We start from the raw sequence: 21488 nt of genomic DNA, 5'->3' as shown, positions 1-21488 counted from the left end.
GGCTCGCGGCTTGCACCCCACATCACAGGAAACCAGGACCTTGGTACGTTGTGGTGTACCAAAACACGCCTCAGTGCACGGAAACCCCTATCCGGCTAGCTATAGTATCTCATTAGTTCTCCGTACTACAGCGGACCTACCAATTATTGGATATCCTAGAACGAAGCGACTCAGGTCCTCTCAGAATTTGTGGGAACAAGACACTCTTTCGTTAGACACTGATACCTATTCACAATGTGATTAACCACAGACTTTACTGAATATTCCCAATAGTTAGTTGTTAGACTTGGGGGTCTCTGGTTGGCGCAAGGTTGTCCTTGTGTCAAGCAGGAACCCTCTCCTCTATGTCAGTGCGCAGGATAACCCCTTGTGAATGACCCTTGCTCACCCTCTAGGTGCGTGGCGTGAGCAGCCAAGGCGATTCCTCAGGCGTTGTTGGTTAAGCACTTACAATCGCACACACAGTAAATACATCAATCCCCCCAGAAACGGACACCAGACTTGGATATGTAGAAAAATACGCTTCTTTATGTAAAAATAGGTATATATATCTCAGCAGACTTATCACAAGACCAATAACGTTTTCGCTATGCCACTAGATTGTAAAGCAGGCAAATGTTCTTTGTTTGTAGTTTCAAATGGATACTTTGTAGTCTCTCGCAAATGTTACTTGTGGTTCCAGTACTTACAGAGATCGGCTCCGACGAACGAGGAAATAAGGCGTTGCGGGCCCCGAGCCCGATACTGGAATCCTTAAGGATGTGTAGTTGCTTTTGGGAGTCGGCACGGGTGGGTGCGACTCAGCAAGGATGGGGCACCTTTGGATCCTCTGGAGTAGGTGCGTGTAGTCAGGCAGGCGCGGCCCACGACCCTCAGCACGGCAGTGCGGGGGTCTCCTCAGCGGGGGCGGCGCGGCCTGATCTCAGGGCGGGATCACGAAGCGGGGTCACAGGGCACGGTCCATGCAGCTGGGGACCCGGCGGGGATCACGATCGTCGGACAAGAATTCCGGCGGGAGGGGTGATAGCGCTTCAGCGCGCCCCAATAGCAGGCGGTGGCAGAGGTGCCGGCGGCCTAGCCCGGGGTAGAGGGCGACTCCGGTTGGAGCGAGGCTCTCAAGGGGGGCAAAGGCAGGCAGGCTCCCGAGTGTCACAGCCCTAGGAGGGGCGATGAGGGGCGCAGTCTTCCTCAAGCGGGATACACACACGGCTCGAGTTTCAGGACGAGCAAAGGCACAACAAACCCACTGGTCCTGGGGTTCTGGTCAGGGGGCAAGCTCGGATCATGCCCTTGGAGAATGTTTAAAGCACAAAGCAGCAAAGTCTTTTCAGCAAGTCTCTTCCTCTCCTTTCTCAGCAAGGCAAGCAGCAGGCCAGTCCTTCCAGTGTCTTCTTCTCCTTCTAGTCGGGCAGAGGTTCTTTGTGGTAAAACAGGATTCCGATTTCTTAGGAGCCAGGCTCCTACTTTTATACAGGGATTCTTTTGTTCTTTAGCGCCAGGGGGCCTGGGCCTGGCTAAGTCCAGTTCTGGAGCACTTTGTTATGGTGACTCTGCTCATTCCTTTCAGCAGCAGGGCAGAGACATCAGCCGCTCCACAGGGGGCGGAGCCGGCTTTGTGGTGGCAGAGCACAGGTCTATTCAAGAGTCAAGGTGTACTCCTCCCACCCATCCTGGTGTAATCTCTCTACCCACCACCTGGCAGCCAGCCTGTCTCTGGGGATTCCCCAACCCTGCTCCTTACTGTTGCTAGGCAGAACACACACACACAGCAGAGGCGGACTGAAATGGCCAGGTCAGTAAATACTAACTTTCTAAAAGTAGTATGTACAAACGCAGGAAATTAAAATAAACTTTACTAAAAGAAGTATTTTATTATTCTGAGTTCAGGCATACTAAACTTGACATTCTACCATGCTCTATGAGTCCACTGGGGTCACAGCGTGTAGCGACTCTAGCAGCCCATTCTGGCCTATGGAGAGCAGGTAGCCTTCAATAGTGAAAAACGAAGATGGCTGTTATTCACTACTAAGACATGCCACACACATCAGGGCATGTCCTACCTTATGCCTACAATGCACCCTGCCCTTGGGCCTACCAGAGGGGTGGCTAATATGTAAGTAAGGGAAGGTTGAGGGACTAGCAAGTGGGGGCACTTGCGCAGTCAGCGCGACAGTCCGGGACTGCACGCAGGTACTGCAATGGCAGACCCTAGACACATTTTACAAGGCCGCTTCTGTGGGTGGCGCAACCAGCGCTGCAGGCCCACTAGCAGCATTGGCATTCACAAGCCCTGGCACTCCTGGTGCACTTTACTGGGGACTGACAGTAAATCCAATAAACCAATCATGAAGTCAATTCACATAATACATTTTACCATGTGGAGAGCATATGCACCTTAGCACTGGTCAGTAGTGGTAAGGTGCCCAGAGTCATAAAACAGCCAACAACAGGTCAGAAAAAATACAGGAGGAAGGCAAAAAGTTTAGGGATGACCCTGCAAAAAGGGCCAAGTCCAACATTAGTGCAAATCACAAATACTCTCTGTGATACGTCTTTTGCATAGAGTCCCAAAAAACAACATTAATACAGTATTTGAACTAATGTAGTTGGAATCATTATTAGTACTGTGCATGTAATGAAAGGAGTACATGTAATTCTGCATCCAGGTTGTGACCCATAGGTATTTATATTCCTATTTGGATTATTAGTCAAGATTCCATTCCTTCTTAGTAATAACTGTCTGCCTCCTCCTCTTTCATTTTTTTTATATGCTTAATCTCAAAGTACTGTAAATTCTTGGCTTCACCTTGATGTTCTTTCAAGAATGTTTTGCAATTGAATACAAGTAGTCTTTTTTTTTTACTTCTCCGAGATGTTGTAAAATGATTAATCTAGCTTTATTTATAGTGCTACCGACATAATATTGTTTGAAGGGACATGTCAAAACATACACTACAAAGTCTGTATTGCAGTTAATGTTTTCTTTTATTTTTTCTATTCTTCCATCATCTAGTCTATAATTCTTTTGATTAATGCCATGTTGACAAGCTCCACATGTGGAACACTTCCAGAAACCTGGTTGACTGAGCTAATTCATTTTTCTCATTTAAGTGGAGTAATGGCTTTGAGTTAGGATGTCACCTAACAAGGTAACTTTCCTGTAGGTGATATTTGGATGGTCTGATAGGACTTTGTTAAGTGTTTCATCATATTGTAATATCCTCCAATTTCTTTGGATTATTAGTTTTGTTTCTTTATGGTGAACATTATAATCCATAATGAAACAAATGTTCTCTTCTTCGTTTCCCAGAGAGGTTTTCTTTGGTATTAGGAGTTCACTCTCAGTTTCTTCAGTGTTCTTTCCATGGCTTCTTGTAAAACTGCAGGTGGGTAGTCCCTTGCAAGCAATCAGTTTTTAATTTCATTCATTACTGTTCTAAAGTCCTGATACTCCAAGCAGTTCCTCCTAGCTCTTAGCATTTCCCCATAGGTGATACTCCATCTCAGCTTTTTTGGATGTGCACTGTTGCCATGCAGGATGCTGTTACACAATGTTTTCTTTCTGTGTATTTTTGTGCACATATGCATGAAATGTATATGGACCTCAATATCTAAGAATGTAATTATTTCAGAGATCATGGTGTATGTAAAAGCCAGGTTGAGATAACTTTGTTTAGGGGCAAGATAAACAATTTCAGTTCCTTACTGTCCCCCTCCCATATGATAAAAAGATCATCAATAAATCGTGGCCTGAGTTTTACTTTTTCCAGTTTCACCAGATTGCTCTCTGTCCAAATGATTTCCGATTCCCAATAGCCCAGGAGAAGATTTACATATGTCGGAGTGAAGGAAGTGCTCATTGCTGCGCTTTGTTGTTCTAAAAATGGTTTCCATTGAATAAAAGATATCTGTCAGACAAAAATTGAACATATCGATCAGTAAATTTGAGTGCTCAAAGTGGTTAACTGATCTGTCACGTAAGAAATGATGTACTGCTTTCATTTCTTCCCTATGTCTTATTGAGGTATATAATGGTACTATGCCAATCCTTGCCATCAAATACGCGTCCTTCCAACGTATATTTTGAATCTTGATTGAAAAGTCCATGGAGTCCTGTAGATAAGATGGTAGGGCTGTTATAATTATTTAATTTATAAAGCACCCGAATCACCCCGTCAGGGGCATCTCCGCACTATAGGGTTATTACAGCCAGCCATAGAAAAGGAGCAAATCAGAATAATGAGATTTTCAGCAGCCTTCTGAACTTCCAATGATCTGGGCAGTGATGTAAATGAATGGGAAGTTGGTTCCAATTAGAAGGGGCTAGGTGGAAGAAAGATTTACCACAAAGGTGAAATTTTTTATAGCGAGGAATAAGAAGTAAAGATTTGGACCCTGATCAAAGGGACTTATGTGGCAGATATTTGGTACATTTTTCTGCTAGGTAACTCGGACCTAGGCCATTGAAAAATTTGTGGACAATGCAGCAGATCTTAAATCTGATCCGCTTCCACACCGTAAGCCAATACAATTGTTGCAGAAGAGGGAGGGAGGCCGTTCGGAGAGGAGCATTGGACACCATACGAGCCGCGGTATTCTGGACTACTGCAATCTATTTAAGGAGGCCTTGTTGGCTTAGATCAGCAAAGCGTTGCAGTAGTCCAGGTGGCTAAGCACTAGTTCCAGGATAAGAGTTTTTCAAGTGGTTAAAGGTAAGAAAGGGAATGCTCCTTGGAAAAGACTCAGCACATAAAAGCATGCGCCAACTGTAGTTGTGGCGTACTCCTTCATTATTAGCTTCTGATCCAGATGGACTCCCAGGTTTTTGACCACCTGTTTGGGAGTCAGCGTGGGGCCCAGTTCCTCTGGCCACCTTCTTGGGGACCACCTCACCGATGCACACCAAACAACATGATCTCAGTTTTCCCCGCATTAAGCTGGAGAAAGTTATCCCTCATCCAGCCAGCGATAGCCGTCATTTCCTCAGCAAAAGTAGACTGGACATTGGGATTGTTTTTATCAAAGGAAAGTAAGAGCTGAGTATCATCAGCATAAAATATGGGGACGAATCCTAAAATCCTCCGTAATCCCACTAAGGGAGTAACATATTTGTTAAATAAGGTAAGGTTTAGACAGGAGCCCTGAGATACTCCCTTAGTCAGTCCTGTAGTCTTAGAGCAGAAAGGGCCTAAATGAATGGTCTGAGTTCTGTCAGACAGAAAACTCAACATCCATTTTAGAGAATTCCCTTGGAGGCCAATTTACCCAAGTCTCCTGTGAAGAGTCTGGTTGGAAATTGTGTTGAAGGCTGCGGATAAATCAAGCACATATGGTGCTAGAAAGGTATCTATATACCTTGAGGTGTTTTTCAAGATTGAATTAACAGAGCTAACTATAGAACTTCCTGGCAGATTAATAAGTCTTTTGTGTATTTTTGGTAGAAAATAAAGGGTAGCAGTTGAATGATGTGGTGTTTTCAGTTACTCATATTCCTCATCATCAAACAGTTCTTTTCAATTCCATTCCTGTAACTTTCCATGATATTCAAAGATAATTTTTAGTGAAGGGTCTTCCTTTAACTTTTCACAATGTTGTCTATTTCTCAGTTGTTTTTCAGCCTCCGTTATCTGTATGGTATACATTCTTTGCAGCAGGCACATTAACCCTCTGCGCTACATTATGAGTCAAAAAACATGCCACTAGACAAAACTTCATCTCTCTTCAGCAGAAAGATTAATCAGCTGCGTTATCTTGACATTTTGTATTGTTGCCTGAAAACTGCTAGACAGCAAGGAAACAGCAAGTACTTTTAAAACCAAAAGTTATTGAACACATCGGCTGTACCGCCCTCAAGCAGGCCCTGGGAATTTGTTTGGTCAGTATGGGCTTGACTTTGGGGTTTGTAGGCTTTCTGGGAAAAGTCAAATTGGGGATTATACCCGAGGAATATTTTGGCCATAAAATGCCCAGTTTACTAGACCTTTATGGTGTACAATGGGTCATTTGATTTAATAAAACAATACAACTAAGCAAACCTCACCCTCTCAGTTTGAATTCGTCCACTATGCTCATTTGCATGCTGTACTTGGATTGATACTTTCAACCCCATCAAATTGAAAGGGAGGGTTGTAGTTTTATAGCCAGAGCTGTTGACTTTGTAAGTGGGGAGCCGGGTTTGAGTCCCATCCTCGGCGCTACATCAAGTGATCTTGGACGAAATAATGTAATTTATCCGTGAGTAATGAGAACGTTCTGACCCTGTGTAATGGAAATGGTGCTCATTTTAAGTGTTCCAGTGCCCAGGAGTTTGCACAATGTAAAGCTAGTAATTTATTGGCATTCATTTTTCCCAATATATCAAGGTGGTGCCTTAACCGATGGAGTCTTAGCCTGGGCATAGGAAAGATTTATATTTTGAATCCAACATTTTTAGAAGGTACAGTGTGGCGGTACGGAGTATCCCAGTAGCCCCCCTATATCTTTTATAGATGCCATTCAGCAGCACACATTATATGGACAAGTGCTGCGGAAATGTGCTGTGCGGAGAGGGGTGACAGCGTGGCGCACGGGGCCTAGCACGGACCTGCTGGGCAGCAGCATCCGAGGGCCTGGCGCCACCCGACCCCTTCCTCTCGGGGTCAGACCACTGGGGGTCACGAGCTGCCGGGGCCGCTCGGCCTTCACTCTGCTGGGTAGGGTGAAGGGCCTCCCGCCAGGCAGCAGGCCCTCGAGTTTGACGGTCCATGCGGGGAGGAAGCTAATTGCTTGAAACAACAGCCGAGGCTGGCCAAGCAGTCCATCCCTAAACGGACCGAGAGGGCCCAAACGATCAGAGTACGGCCGGGTCATCCCCTCTGCAGGCTGCCCTGCGCGGGGGGATGGCGGCTTCACATCCCTGCCTGCTGCCGGGGCGAGCGGGCTCGAAGGGAGGGCCCATCAACAGGGGCCGGGAGGCAGGCACCCACCCGGGTCCCCAGGGGCCCCTGGCGGGCGGGCCCGGGTGCTGCCTTCCCCGTCTCGCGATCGCCGGACCTCACGGAGGTCTGACCCAGCAAACCCGGCGAAAAAAGGACCATCGGGAAGGGGCTGAGAGGCAGGTGCGTACCCGGGCCCCTGGGGGCCCCAGCGGACGGGCCCCGGGTCTGGGGGGGGCGCCCTCCCCGGGGCCCCCAGGGGCCTGGCCGGAGCTCCTGAACCCAGAAAAGTGAGGGGAGGCTCCCCGGACACAACGGAACCCCGTCCCGGGCCTTTGGGAGTGCCGCAGGCCGGGGAACAGGGCCTGGGGCCGGAGACCCTGACCCAGGGCCCGGCCGGGCCCCTGGACCCAGCCGGGGCCCCCAGGCCCGCAGGGGAAGCATCCCCGGGCCGCCCTCCCCGGGGCCCCCGGGGGCCCGGACGGAACTGCTGAACCCAGACAAGCGAGGGGAGGCTCCCCGGACACAACGGAACCCCGTCCCGGGCCTTTGGCAGTGCCGCAGGCCGGGGGAGGGTGCCCGGGGCCGGAGACCCCGACCCGGGGCCCGGCCGGGCCCCTGGAACCAGCCGGGGCCCCCAGGTCCGCAGGCGCAGGGGAAGCCTCCCCGGGTCCTCCGGACCCCGTCCCGGGCACCCTGCCACGCGGCAGGACCCAGGACGGAGCCCGGGATGGGGAGGCTGCCGGCCGGAGCTCCTGAACCCAGCTGAGCGAGGGGAGGCTCCCCGGCCACAACGGAACCCTGTTCCGGGCCTTTGGGAGTGCCGCAGGCCGGGGGACGGGGCCCGGGGCCGGAGCCCCTGACCCTGGGCCCGGCCAGGTCCCTGGACCCAGCCGGGGCTCCCAGGACCACAGGCGCAGGGGAAGCCTTCCCGGACCCTCCGGACCCCTTGTCCCGGGCACCCTGCCACGCGGCAGCCCCTGGGACAGATCCAGGGTAGCATCCGGGCCCGTCCAGCTGCCGGCTGAGAACCGAGAGGGGTCCCAGAGTACCCTGTCCCTAGTAATCCGGAGTAAGGCTACCCCCCTTTCTTGAAACCCGCGCGCTCCGAGTGACGGAGGGGACCCTAGGGGCGAACGCGCCTGGCCTCCTGGAGCCCTGGTTGGGATACGGGAGGCGAATGGACCCTCATTGGGACTTCCAAGCCACCCAAGCCATCTGGCCCCCCTTATAGGAAAGCATTGCGCGCGAACAGATGGCCGAGGGGAAAGGAGCAACCAGATGGCCGGCAACTGAAAGGACTCCCGTCTGCCCGCCCAGAGCCGAGTCATGGCGGTAGGGCTCCCGCCTGAAACAAGGGCTTGGTGGGCTCTTTGCTTCCCAGGGGGGTCGGGGACAGCGGCTGAGCTTCAGGCACGGTGAGGACCGACGGAGCTCTCGGGCCCGGGCGCCTCGGGGGGAGGACTGCCCGGGACCAATGGAGCCCGTCCCTGGGCACTTTGCCACGCCGCGGGCCAGAGGAGGGAAGCCCCGGACCCCTGGGAGCATGTTGCCTGGGTGTAGCCCATCTGGTCCCCGGCAAAGAACCGCCAGCCCCGGAGGGGTCTTCCGGCACACCCTGCCCCTACTAATCCGGAGGAAGGCTACCCCCCTTTCTTGTGACCCGCGCGCTCCGAGTGACGGAGGGAACCCTAGGCGCGGACGCGCCCAGCCTCCTGGAGCCCTGGCTGGGAGCCGCGAGGTGAATGGACCCTCATCTGGACTTCCAGGCCGGCCCGGCCATCTGGTCGCCCCATTGGAAAGCATTGCGTGTGACCAGATGGCCGAGGGGAAAGGAGCGACCAGATGGCTGGCAACTGAAAGGACTCCCGTCTGCCAGCCCAGAGCCGAGCCATAGCGGTAGGGCTCCCGCCTGATCCAAGGGCTCGGTGGGCTCTGCTTCCCGGGGGGGCTCGGGGACAGCGGCTGGGCCTCAGGCACGGGGAGGACTGATGGAGCTCTCGGGCCCGGGCGCCCCGGGGGCAGGAGTGCCCAGGACCCGTGGAGCCCGTCCCTGGGCACTTTGCCACGCCGCAGGCCGGAGGAGGGATGCCCCGGATGCCTGGGAGGATGTTGCCCGGGCATAGCCCATCTGGTCTCCGGCAGAGAACCGCCAGCCCCGGAGGGGTCTTCCAGCACACCCTGCCCCTACTAATCCGGAGGAAGGCTACCCCCCTTTCTTGTAACCCGCGCGCTCCGAGTGACGGAGGGGATCCTAGGCACGGACACGCCCGGCCTCCTGGAGCCCTGGCTGGGATCCGCGAGGCGAAAGGACCCTCATCGGGACTTCCAGGCCGGCCCGGCCATCTGGTCGCCGCATTGGATAGCATTGCACGCGACCAGATGGCCCAGGGGAAAGGAGCGACTAGATGGCCGGCAACTGAAAGGACTCCCATCTGCCCGCCAAGAGCCGGGCCATAGCGGTAGGGCTCCCGCCTGCCCACCCACACAGGGCTCGGGGGGCTCTGCTTCCTGGGGGGCTCGGCGACCCCGGCTGGGCCTCAGGCACTTGGAGGACCACCGGAGCTCTCGGGCCCGAGCGCCCGGGGGAGGACTGCCCGGGGCACCGTGGAGCTCGTCCCGGGCACTTTTTCACGTGGTGGGCCGGAGGAGGGAGCCCCGGATGCCTGGGAGGATGTTGCCCGGGCATAGCCCATCTGGTCCCCGGCAAAGAACCACCAGCCCGGGAGGGGTGTTCCGGCATACCCTGCCCCTACTAATCCGGAGGAAGACTACCCACCTTTCTTGTAACCCTCGCGCTCCGAGTGATGGAGGGGATCCTAGGCGCAGATGCACCCGACCTCCTGGAGCCCTGACTGGGATCCAGAAGTCAAATGGGTCCTCATCGGGACTTCCAGGCTGGCCCGGCCATCTGGTCGCCCCATTGGAAAGCATTGCGCGCGACCAGATGGCCGAGGGGAGAGGTGCAGGGCTCCGGACCTGCAGGGCTCCGGGCCTGCAGGGCTCCAGGGCTCTGGGCTGAAGGGCTCCAGGGCTGCAGGGCTTTGGGGCTGCAGGGCTCGGGGGGGGATTCGTAGCCCCACCCGGGGCCTCAGGCATGGGAGTCCCAGCGGAGCTCCCGGGGCCCGGACGCCCGGGGGACCCATGGAGCCCGTCCCGGGCACTTTGCCTCGCCGCGGGCTGGAGGAGGGAGCCCCGGACGCCCCGGGGAAGTGACGTCCGGGCTTGGCCCATCTGGTCCCCACCTGAGAACTGCCATCCCTAGGAGGGGTGTCCCGGCATACCCTGCCCCTAGTAATCCGGAGGAAGGATAGCCCCCTCTCTGGTAAACCGTGCACACCGAGTGACGGAGGGGACCCTAGGCCCAGATGCACCCGACCTCCTGGAGCCCTGCCTGGGATCAGGGAGGCGAATGAGCCCCCATCGGGACTTCCAGGGCTGCCCGACCATCTGGTCGCACCATTGGAAAGCATTGCATGCGACCAGATGGCCGAGGGAAAGGTATGACCAGATGGCCGGGACCGAAAGGACTCCCAGCTGCCCACACCGAGCCATAGCAGTAGGGCTCCCGCCTGCCCGTGCAGGGCTCCGGGGCTCTGCACCAGGGACTCTTGTCCCGGGCAGATGGGCACTTGGCAGGCCGCAGGACGTGGGATCCCAGGCCCTTACCAAAAATCAGGAGGCCAGGGGCAGCCATCTTGGGACTCAGCTTTAGCTGACTCCCAAAAAAACATTAAAAAAGGAAAAGGGGATAGGGTTGGAATACTATGACCCCCGATCCTTGTTCTTGGGCTCCCAGGAGGACCCCGGCAGGGCAAAGGCATTTTTGAAACAATGTTGCTGCAAATTTTGCGAAATTCTGCAAATTAATGGCAAATAATGGAAAAAAAACTTGTTTCTGAAAAAGGACCCAAGTGGGCCAAGTCCTGTGGGCATATCCATATATTTTAAAATTAAAGGATTTTATGGGCCCCCCTTCATAAGCATTTCTATGCCCCATGGACCACGGTCGCCCCAGGGCTTTTGCTTTAATGAATGTGGGGGGCTGCACGGACCCCCTTGGGCACCAAAACCTCCACAGGGTTTTTATTTGTAAAATTGTATGGGGGCTGTGTGGACTCCCCACGCCCCAGGTACCACCATCTCCATATGGCTTTAAAAATAAAATTGTGCAGGGGAGATGCATGGACCCAACCCAGGGGGACAGGGACCACCACCTCCCTGGAGCTAACAAGAAATTAATTGGGGGGCCTCATGACCCCCCATGCCCCAGGGACCACCACCATATCCCCGGGGCCAAAATGTTAGTAATGGGGGTCTTGCAGACCCCCCCAGGGCCCACCCCCTTCTGGGAGAAAAAATAAAAAAATGTAACTGGGAGGGGGCTGCTCAGCCCCCCTCCCAGGCCGTATAAGACCCTAGGGACCGCCATCTCCCAGGGCCAGCCTGTGAACTACAAAGTAGGGGCGGATGCATGTACCCCCTCCAAGAGCCAAAGATAGCCCTGGGGACCAACAACCCTCAGGGACCGCTCCTACTATGTCACAGGGTGCCTACTCCGGGACATAGCTGTTTGCTCTGACAGTGTTCAAATGTCTGTATGTCTGTATAATTGAATGTGTGAGTGGCTGTATGGATGAGTTAGTGGGTGTGTGAGTGGCTGTATGTATTAATGGATGTGTGAGTGTCTCTATTGAAGAGTAATTTGTTGAGTGAGTACTGGCATGGGTCTGTGAATGGGTATGTGAGAGGTTGTGTCTGTATGCGAGCTTCTATAGGATGTGAGTGGATGAGTGGATAGTCCTGTAGACAACGTTTTTAGTGATGTCATGAGTGATTTCATTTGAGATGTCATGAGTGATGTCATCAGTGATATCACTCACCATGTCATGAATGATGTATGATGTGAGGTCATAAGCAGTGCATTGTGGGGGCATAACTTATAGTTAGGTCAGGTAACTATAACTGCTGAATTTAACTGGTTTTGTAAGAGTGAAATCCGAGCCTAACTATAATGTCCACACACACAAACACACACACACACACAATGCCCTTTCAGGCTAAGAGTGCCGCATTGATTATACAAAAAAGAGCATTGAACCCTGGGTATCTCCCAAGATGTAAAGCAACTCTTCAATATGGAACCTCTACAACATCACTGACACTCCAAAAGTAGTCATCGATAATGTCTGTTTTTCTAGCAGAATTTGTAAGCATTGAATTAGCATAGTGCAAGCCACACTGAGCTAGAAAGTGCACCGTATGCCATTTTTATAGCAAAGTGTGTATGTATAGGGTCAGCAAGTGTCGTCCATGCCAAGCTGAAAAATTACTGGGAAGCTCCAGTAAAACTAGCCCCAATAAGTCATTTCTGCTTGCAAACAGCCACAGGCATAGGAAGACACTTTTGTGGTTCCTAAGGCTTTTTGTCGCTCCTGGGCACTGCAAGACTACAGCCCTAAATGCTAGTATACATTTGCAAGAGTAGAACTTTCATACTTACCCTTAGTACTACTTACATGACTGGATGACTGGCTTATTGATGGGAATGTCCATGGAATGGGCACAGCTCCCAGGCATCTAGAGGACCCTTCTCCTTTCCATTATAAGAGACAGAGTTGTGTGTAGTCTTTATGGCCAAATATGATGGTTGCCTAGTGAAGGTGGAGGGGCTTATGCTCATTAACTCATTGCAGGGTGTGGGCCCTTATTAACGATTACTGAGCTTGGTGACCTGTTGCAGGCCAAGGTCACCCAGGAACTGTGTGGAAGCAGTTATCGAATTACACATGTTAATATTATACAGTGCTAAGGTATGAAGCTTTTCTGGGTCTGGTGGCTCAGTGGACTAATGCGTCTACTGCAGGGGCCTGTGTTCGACCTCATGGTCACAGGTTCAAATCCCGGCGGGTCCACTCAGCCTTTCATCCATCTGAGGTCGATAAAATGAGTACCATTGAGTTTGGTAAAAACAAACATCTGTTATTCAGATGCCCTTAGTGTTGAACGTGTGCTTTACAAATACACATGTTATGTTATGTTATGTTTTTCAAGGTCTCCAGTATTGGGGCTTGCAGTTCCAGTGCAAGTAAAGTTTGTGAGGGTACAGTCTGCCTATACATGCTCAATGTGTCTGGATAGGTTAAGGATCGATCAATGACTGATGGGTAGTGTCAGTATTTGCATATGTATGTTGGTATACATTTGTGCATATTCGTGTGTGTGGGAGAAAGAAAATCAATCAACTTTTACTTTCCCACAATGCAGCATATTCTCTCAAAATCAAGGGTTTACTACTACTATAACCCTTTCCCAAACGTTGTGGAAATGCTGTGGCATGGTTAGGACAAACCTTTAATATCTTTTATATAAGAAAAAAAAGATTACAAGAGCTTAGGTCTTGGATTATGACTTCAGGAGATCTTTGCTGATGCAAGAAGCCCAAAACTTCAGGGCACATATTCAGTTGGCACACTGGACAGGAGTTACCAGTGTGAGTTAGAGGCATAGATGTCATTTAGATGTCGTCAGGGGATGCAAATGAAGCCCCTGCCACTGCCCATGTGACCCCCGGCACTGCCCTTGAGACCCCTAGCCTCAGGCAGCATCAGAAACTGAGCAACAGGGGCAGTTTGCTGGGAACAATGCTCCTGAGTTTCAGAAAACAGCTTCTGTTTGTGGCAGCACCATTTGAGATTTTAAAAGTTACAGGACAAACAATGGCCCATGCACTGGCCCTTCCCAGCTGTCTCATTTGATATCGCCAGACTGCCTGAAAGCCCTGTCCAGCACTGGGAGTAGGGGGCATTGCAAGAGCTTTGAGAGGTGCCACAGATCAGGTTTGCTGAATGTGTTTACGGGTCCAAAAGTATTGGTGTAGGGTACACTGCTGCAGGCCAGGAGTGAGGTGGACCGTACACCTGCTAATGCCCAAGTACTGGTGGAGCAGTGGGTGGGTGCTGCATGTCAATAATCTGGAGTATGGCCGAGCTGTGTTTGTGTTCTAGTACTGCAAGACCAGTGGGTAAGTTCTGCCATGGGAGTCACCAGGGATTTCCCTTTGCAGCAAGAGTCATTGTCCTTGTGACCCCTGCCCTCAAAGGTAGAAGGAGCAGGACCCAAACACCAACAGGCCTTAAGGAAGTGTAATCATGTTCTTATATCAGTGTCCCTGCCTGCATCTTAACAACAACATGTCCCTGTATGCTACATGGTTCTGAGTCAAAGGGCATCTATTGCCTCTGAAAATGACTAAGAGCATGCATAACTTCAGTGTCCATATATGCACCCACTCTCCAGGTGGGGAGAAAAATGCTTAAATGGTGTCTTGATTGTCATTGGCAAAGTGTTCTTATAAAGTACCATTGTAATATTCTATTTAGCTTCGACTCAAAAGCAACATGAAGGGATATGTGGGCAAAGACAGTCACACAATAAATGTGAGATCATTTTAAAATGAAAACAAGCTCACAGTTTCAATTCAGAATAGATCTTTTTTTTCGAAATTTCAGAATCACGAACTCTCTGCTACTATATATAACATTTTAACCATTCATTAAAATGGTGCTTATCAAGCACTCTTTTTTGAAAAAGAAAAAAACATTATTTCTTCACTCTTGAAGTGAATAATCCATTCATATTCCTATATTTATGTAAACCAATTAGATATAGGTGATCTTAGATTAAATCACAAACTTATCAAAAGAAACAAATGTGTTAAAGATTAAAATACGAGGCACATGAGCAAACATGAATGTATTCTATTCTCTTACTATGAGGACATTCATCCTTCACAGTCTGGTTACTAACCTCTGGAATAAGAAAGGCTGAATATTTGGGAAGCAGAGCTGATGTTGTTTGACAATGTTACCCCAACCTCCCTACCGTTGACAACACTTAAAATCTGTGTTACCTGGTGGAAATCTATGCAATCCGAGATCTGAGCGTCCAAGATCTGTTTCATTGTAGGATTAAAAATACTATCTTTTCCGCTAAAACAGTAAAAATTTGGCAACCATAGAGCCATGTCTGCTTCCAAATCTCAGCCTGTAATATATGTTTAACCCAAGAAATAATATTGCCTTAAGTCTCCAAAATCTGCTTATCATTATGGATTCATGTGCTGTCCAAAGTATGCAAGATCTGGGTACCATGAGCAATATCTTGCAGGAACACTTTGGAGTAGTCCTGGGCCTGAGCATTTGAAACTATCGGCCGCCAATCATTACAACGATGCCAGTCGGACCCACCATCTGGGGATATGTTTTGTGGCACCATGTTCCCCCATGCTGGAGTGTGGCGGATTGTGCAGAGTGAACTCAAAGGGGAGATATCCCACATGAGGACTTACCTGGATTCAGGCGCCCGCGGGGTCATAGCCTTCAAGGTGCAGCTGCCCAGGTGTAGGGGTACCCTGGAGGAAGGGATCTACGGCAGAGGCTGCTGGAGAGTAGCTGATGTGGGTGAGTATGCCCCCCAATCGTTTGTTTCTGACCACCCGAAGCAGGCAGTCGGACCGCCACGGTTCGGTCATTGGAAACCCACTAAGTACTCCAGACGTCAATTTAAGTTCCCTGCACTGCCCTATGGCTGCTGTTTTTCTCTGACCATCACCTCAGTCTGTGTCATCAGTCTTTTAGTGGTCAGTCGTAGTACATGATCTATGCATCATCATCCGGCGGTCGGACCCGCCGCTTCCGATGAGAATGCTGTGGTCCAACCACCTCAGACAGGGCAGCGGAAGCCAGTTCCAACCACCATCGTAATGATGCCCTATGTTTGGACATTTGAACACATGCATGAACATGTGATGGCAGTGCCTAGGCACTGCAGGCTACAATCAGTTATATGTAGTTGTAGTTATTCATGCAGTTGCTGTACTGGTGTATATGATGGCTGACCCGTGGCACAGTCTTTCATCCCATTAATTGACATGTGGTTGCAGACTAAAATACACAATTATGAGCTCTCAGAATGTTCTAGCAATTTTATTGATCTTGAACTTGTAATTTGCTTTACTTGAGTGTCCGCAAGTGCATGGTTGTGTGACATCATTTCCTGCGGTAACAAGGGGGAATGAGACTTGTGATGTCACTTGCTGTGATGTCGTCAGCCGTGAAAGTGCATGTGATGTCATTTCCACTACTCCTAGTATGTTGGTGACTTGATGCCCATGGGTAGATGCACACAGGGCAATAACTTATTCACTAATCGTCTCTTTTACCAAATCAGTGGCCAATCGTTGCAAAAAACTGGGGGTCCCTCTTCCATTATTTAACAAGATTTTTGACTCCTAGTAAAGTGATGCGCATGATCCACCCATGATGCGTTGAATCTCTGTCAAGGACTGCGGGGGTTCTTATGGGTGTAAGAGGAGCATTGGTGCCCCCCCCTTAGAATGCAATTCTAAGCCCAGAGTTAAGAAGGGATTATAGATCTGTCTAGGATGTAAAAATGTGTGAAACACTTGTTCCCATAGTAACATGTGCATCGTTTGCTCCTCTCTCACAGCAATCAGTTAACCTGCACAACTTGGTTGCGGCGAACAATAGCGTCATGGTCACCGTGAGTCTGAAAACTGGAGGTGAGTTTGTTGCATTTGTTATAAGAGGTCATGCCGTAATATTGGACCGTTCAGAACCAGAAGCCCTTTCAGGGCTAAAGGACTTATTTGGCGTGAGTCATCAGTTTCCAAAAACAAATGGCTTTGACCGGATAAACACATACGTTTAAAACGTTTTTTAAACGTTTTTGCACAAGGCCTTACATGTCATTGGTCCAACATTTCTTACTTTCCCGCTAGATCCCGGCTCAGCCTCAGCTCACCTTGTCAATGTTCCTCAGATTAAGAAAGTGCATCAAAGCCGGAGATACTCCGCTCATCGGCTGGGAATTAAATGGAATCTTTTTCATTGTGCAATAGAAGTCAATTTAATGTGCTCACCTTCCAGAACCAGTTAAATCCTTGACTATTCTCTTACAAATCTTCTTTGTATCACCTTAGTCTGGTTTGGCCTTCTTGTCCAGCACTAACATGATGCCCCACGTCATTGTGGGCTAAATAATACAAATAACATGCAAATCACAGACAATGTGATCAGACTTCAATGACAGCCCAAATTTCAATGGATCCGGACCTTATCCCTATACAGAGGGATGCTTTTTTCACCTCCATTTTTGAGTTAATTGAAGAAGCCATTTGCTGTGATTTTATTCAAAATATATTTGACTGTTATGACAGAGTTTGTGACACATGTGACACCATGAAGTGCAATTCCAAATCTAGGCATGAGGCGCAAAGATACGTGGGATACTACCCTCTCCTAACTCTCCCATACTCTGGAGAGTGGTCGTTCCCACATACACACTTTCATGCTAAACAGTGATGGCCATTCACACTTGGTGCACGGTATGACATCTTAAATCAATCTTTGAAATGTGATCCCTGGATCCTGTGGACAGTATATCACAAGGGGTGCTGTCCATAACTGGATTATTTGCGGCTCATTTAGGGGTTCTGTAAGCAGCGATACATGACCTCATAATGAGTACCGCACCCCTTCCCACCCACAGAAAGGTTTTAAAGTATGGCCAAAGTGAGATCTGCTCCACGGCCCCAACTATCCAGAGGGCATGCATTAATTGACCAGGAGAGTCACAATGTAATGACTGTTTTTAAAAACAGTTATTCAAATGCTTTATTTTTTGTTTTGTGAGCCAGGCAGACCCTGTCTCACCGAAGCTTGCAAAGTTTAGCAAGAGTCGGCAATGACATGAGGGCAGTTTGGTTCTGATCGGTCTTGGCTAAGCATCTCAAGTAGGCATTTCCCATCCCTACCGCACGTGCCTTTCATTGTGCCCTCAAAGACAACTGATTGGTAGGAGTGTGTGGCATGTCACCTCATGCCACCAGTGACAATGCCCCTACGGAACTGCCCAGTGTCATGCATTTTCATCTTTACAGGCAGTCAACAAAGGTATACCCAAGAAGGTGAAGCAGCATATTTAAAGTAGGAAGGTGGGTGTATCGCCTACATCTATTTGCTGTTCTTGCACTGCTCACTGGTGAGGGGCACAGGTCGGCCTGCTGAGTCTATGGGACTGATCTCAGCCCCACAGATTATGTTGTTGATAGCCCTGCACACTGGCTTCCTTTCATCGTGGATGCTAAATATCTCTCCCTGACCTGCTCTTTCCATATTGAGAGCCCCTAGATGTGAGCCTAAGTGTTTGCACACTGTTCCACTCCAGATATCATCTGGGGCCATATTACATACAGTGCCATGAGGACGCAATGGGTGTTTGTGCCCATTTTGTTTTTCACCCACGGGTCACTGAAGCTTTATAGAAGGGGCACATATGCTTGTGTGGCCCCTTCAGTTATACATATAGTGCTGACACACTTACAGCACTGGCATGATTTTAAGAGGGCATTCCCTCATTTGCATAGGGGTTGGCCCCATGCATATGAATGAAACAGTTTGCCCATGCACCCCCACAAAAAGTGGTGCACAGTCACTGCACCCCTGAGTGCAGCACACCAGAGGCGAAACGGGGGTCCAATGTATTCGTCCAGATATCTCTCTGCAGCTGGGTGCAGTCACTCACTGCAGGCTGGTGCAGTCGCTCACTGCAGGCTGGTGCAGTCACTCACTGCAGGCTGTTGCAGTCCCTCTCTGCAGGCTGGTGCAGTCACTCACTGCAGGCTGGTGCAGTCACTCACTGCAGGCTGGTGCAGTCACTCACTGCAGGCTGGTGCAGTCACTCACTGCAGGCTGGTGCAGTCACTCACTGCAGGCTGTTGCAGTCCCTCTCTGCAGGCTGGTGCAGTCACTCACTGCAGGCTGGTGCAGTCACTCACTGCAGGCTGGTGCAGTCACTCACTGCAGGCTGGTGCAGTCACTCACTGCAGGCTGGTGCAGTCACTCACTGCACGTGTCTGTGGAGAGATAGCTAGCCTGTCCTTTGACGTGCAGTGAAAGAAGAAGCAGCCACTTCTTTCACTGAGGTGCTGCTCCCAGGGCATCCGAAAGTTCAATCATTGCCAGTAGTTGGGTGCAAGGTCCATTTGTGCCCCGCTCTCAAATTTGAAGGGGCATTGCAGTGCCAACGGACAGTGCTCTATTTTTATGATATGGCCCATGGTCATCAGAAATCCCTGTATCATTTGGTGCATTGCAGTGCAGGGCTACGACAAAGGGTGCAAGGAGACATGGCCACCCCAGCAGACAGTCCTTGAAATGGAAATATAAAAGTGCAAGTACTCATTACCCCAAGGCATCCATTCACTAAGGAAAAGTCTTGGATTTAATCTTTTGGACACCAGCTGTTATACGCTGGTACTCTCCCTTTCAAAATTGCAGAAGTGCAGCTAATCAGTACCTGACAGTACCTGGTCATTTAAAGCGCTGATAGCAACAGGTAAACTCTTCACTGCTCCTTCCTGTTCTCTCTGCAGCAGGGGAAAAGCCTGTGAAGGAACCAAGGGCACCTGGGTCTTGGAGATCAACCAGCTTTTAGAAATCTCACTAAGCAAGAGGGAGAGGCACATGGCTGGATCGGGAGCATTGTGGAGAAGCCAGTCTTGTGCACTGACCTACCCTCACTGCAAGGACACCCTGATAGTCAAGTGAGACAAGGAAGCAGCAAGTCATGCGGATGGCCGAGTGTATGTATGTATGTATGTATGTATGTTCTTATATAGCGCTCGACTTACCCTGGGTGGCTTCTGAAAGAGGGCGGCACCGTTTCATCCATGGATCGTCTATTACCAGTGCATTTGGTAACAGTATCCTACCAGAAGGGTAGAAATGTCATCAGGGTGTACACCAGCTACACTATGAGGTCTTGTAAAGAATTGCAACTCACCATGAGGGTCTCGCGGTGCTGTGGATGTTAGCTGCTTCATGGTTATCATGTTCATTCGAACAGCCAGGTCTTGAGTCCTCTGAATTACTGGAGAACTGGGTGGTACCTGAGGTGCAGGGAAAGGATGTTCCAGGCTTTGGTCACCAGGTGTGAGAAGGAGCATCCTCCGCCGTTGGCTCGGTGGATTCGGGGAGTGTCTAATAGGTGGAGGGAGGCAGATCATAGGTGTCTGGTTGGCTGGTGGAAGGTCATGCATTTGTTGATGTACGTTGGTTCCTTGATGTGCAGGGCCTTGTAAGTAAACATGAACTGGATCGGGAGCAAGTGCAGCTTCTTGAGGTGGGGTGTGTTGTGCGTCCATCTGAGGAGGTTGAGGATGAGTCTTGCGGCTAGGTTTTGTAATGTTTGTAGTCTCTTCAGGAGCTGTGTGGTGATTCCTATGTGGAGCGTGTTTCCGTAGTCCAGCCTGCTGGTGATGAGGGCCTGCGTGATGATCCTTCTGGTGTTGACTGAGAGCCACTTGAAGTTCTTTCAGAGCATGCATTGGATGTAGAAGCAGGCAGATGAGATCGATTTTACCTTTTTCTTCATGGATAGCTTGCTGTCGAGGAAGATGCCAAGGCTGCAGGCATGGTCTGTCTGGGTGGGGGAAGGGCCAAGTTCAGCAGGCCACCATGCATTGTTCCATGGCAAGGTGTTGTCCCAAAGATGAGTACTTCTGTTTTGTCTGTGTTGAGTTTGAGACAGTTGTCCTTCATCCACTCGGCGACGTTCATCATGCATCTGTGGAAGTTGGGTCTGGAGGTGGGATGGTTATCTTCCGAGATGATGTTCAGTCTGTGCAATCTGCTGGTGTTGAAGAGGGTGGGGCTGGGGGATGATCCTTGGGGGACGCTGAAGATGATCTTCTTGGGTTCAGAGGTGAACGGTGGAAGATGGATTCTCTTGGTTCTTTTGGTGAGGCATGATGCGATCCATTTGAGGGTGAGTGCCTGGATTCCAATGTGGTGGAGTCTGTTGGTTTAATATTTGATGGGAGACTGTTTTGAAGGTGACTGACAAGTCCAGGAGGATGAGGGCTGCTGTTTCACCGTGGTCCAGAAGGGTTTCACTGTCATCAGTGGCTGCAATTAGGGCTGTCTCGGTGCTGTGGTTAGTTTTGAATCCTGAATATGGTATTTACCCCTTCCCACCAAGCTTTACCTCCTACAGTTGAAGTTAATAATTAGACTAGTTTTCTATACATGCTTTATTACTTGGTGGAGTTACATTTGTTATAATTATAGACCAAGGAATTCTGGTTAAATTATATTAATGTAATCACCAATGAACAGGTTCCAAAAGTATTGCTCATTATGTATAGGTAGCATTCTTCGTTTTATTGCAGGTAATGCCAGCATAGTTTTGATGTTATAGATTTCTTTTTTGGGCTGTTCATAGTGCAAGATATATGTCAAATATTAGACTATAGTATACTGGATATTCAGTTATCTGTTTGCGTAGTTTTTGTTGCATTTATTTTCCCTCTTTCCCTTACTGTAAATGCATTTTAGGTAGCTGTTAGACCTGGCACATTGACATGGGTCTCCCTTCCTTTTTTCTGCTGCCTCATATGTTTTTGCTGGTGTTAGTTGCTCAGGGCACTGGGCCACTGCTATCCAGTGCCACAGTGCAAGTGCTCCCTATTGTAAATTGATATATGAATGT

At 50.0% G+C, this 21488-nt stretch overlaps 1 protein-coding gene across 3 annotated transcripts in view; it reads left to right on the top strand.

Annotated features, from left to right (window-relative positions):
• LOC146788641 (putative cation-transporting ATPase 13A4) overlaps positions 1–21488 on the top strand; it is a 750103-nt gene that overhangs the window by 329234 nt on the left and 399381 nt on the right. For all 3 annotated transcript variants that reach the window (XM_085635845.1, XM_085635843.1, XM_085635846.1), the window contains exon 8: positions 16425–16497. In XM_085635845.1, coding sequence (XP_085491971.1) covers positions 16425–16497 — 73 coding nt within the window. The remainder of the gene's footprint in view (positions 1–16424; positions 16498–21488) is intronic.

This window comes from Triturus cristatus, chromosome 11, assembly GCF_964204655.1.
Source record: "Triturus cristatus chromosome 11, aTriCri1.1, whole genome shotgun sequence".
NCBI classification, from domain to species: domain Eukaryota; kingdom Metazoa; phylum Chordata; class Amphibia; order Caudata; family Salamandridae; genus Triturus; species Triturus cristatus.
This window is presented reverse-complemented; position numbering and strand designations above follow the sequence as displayed.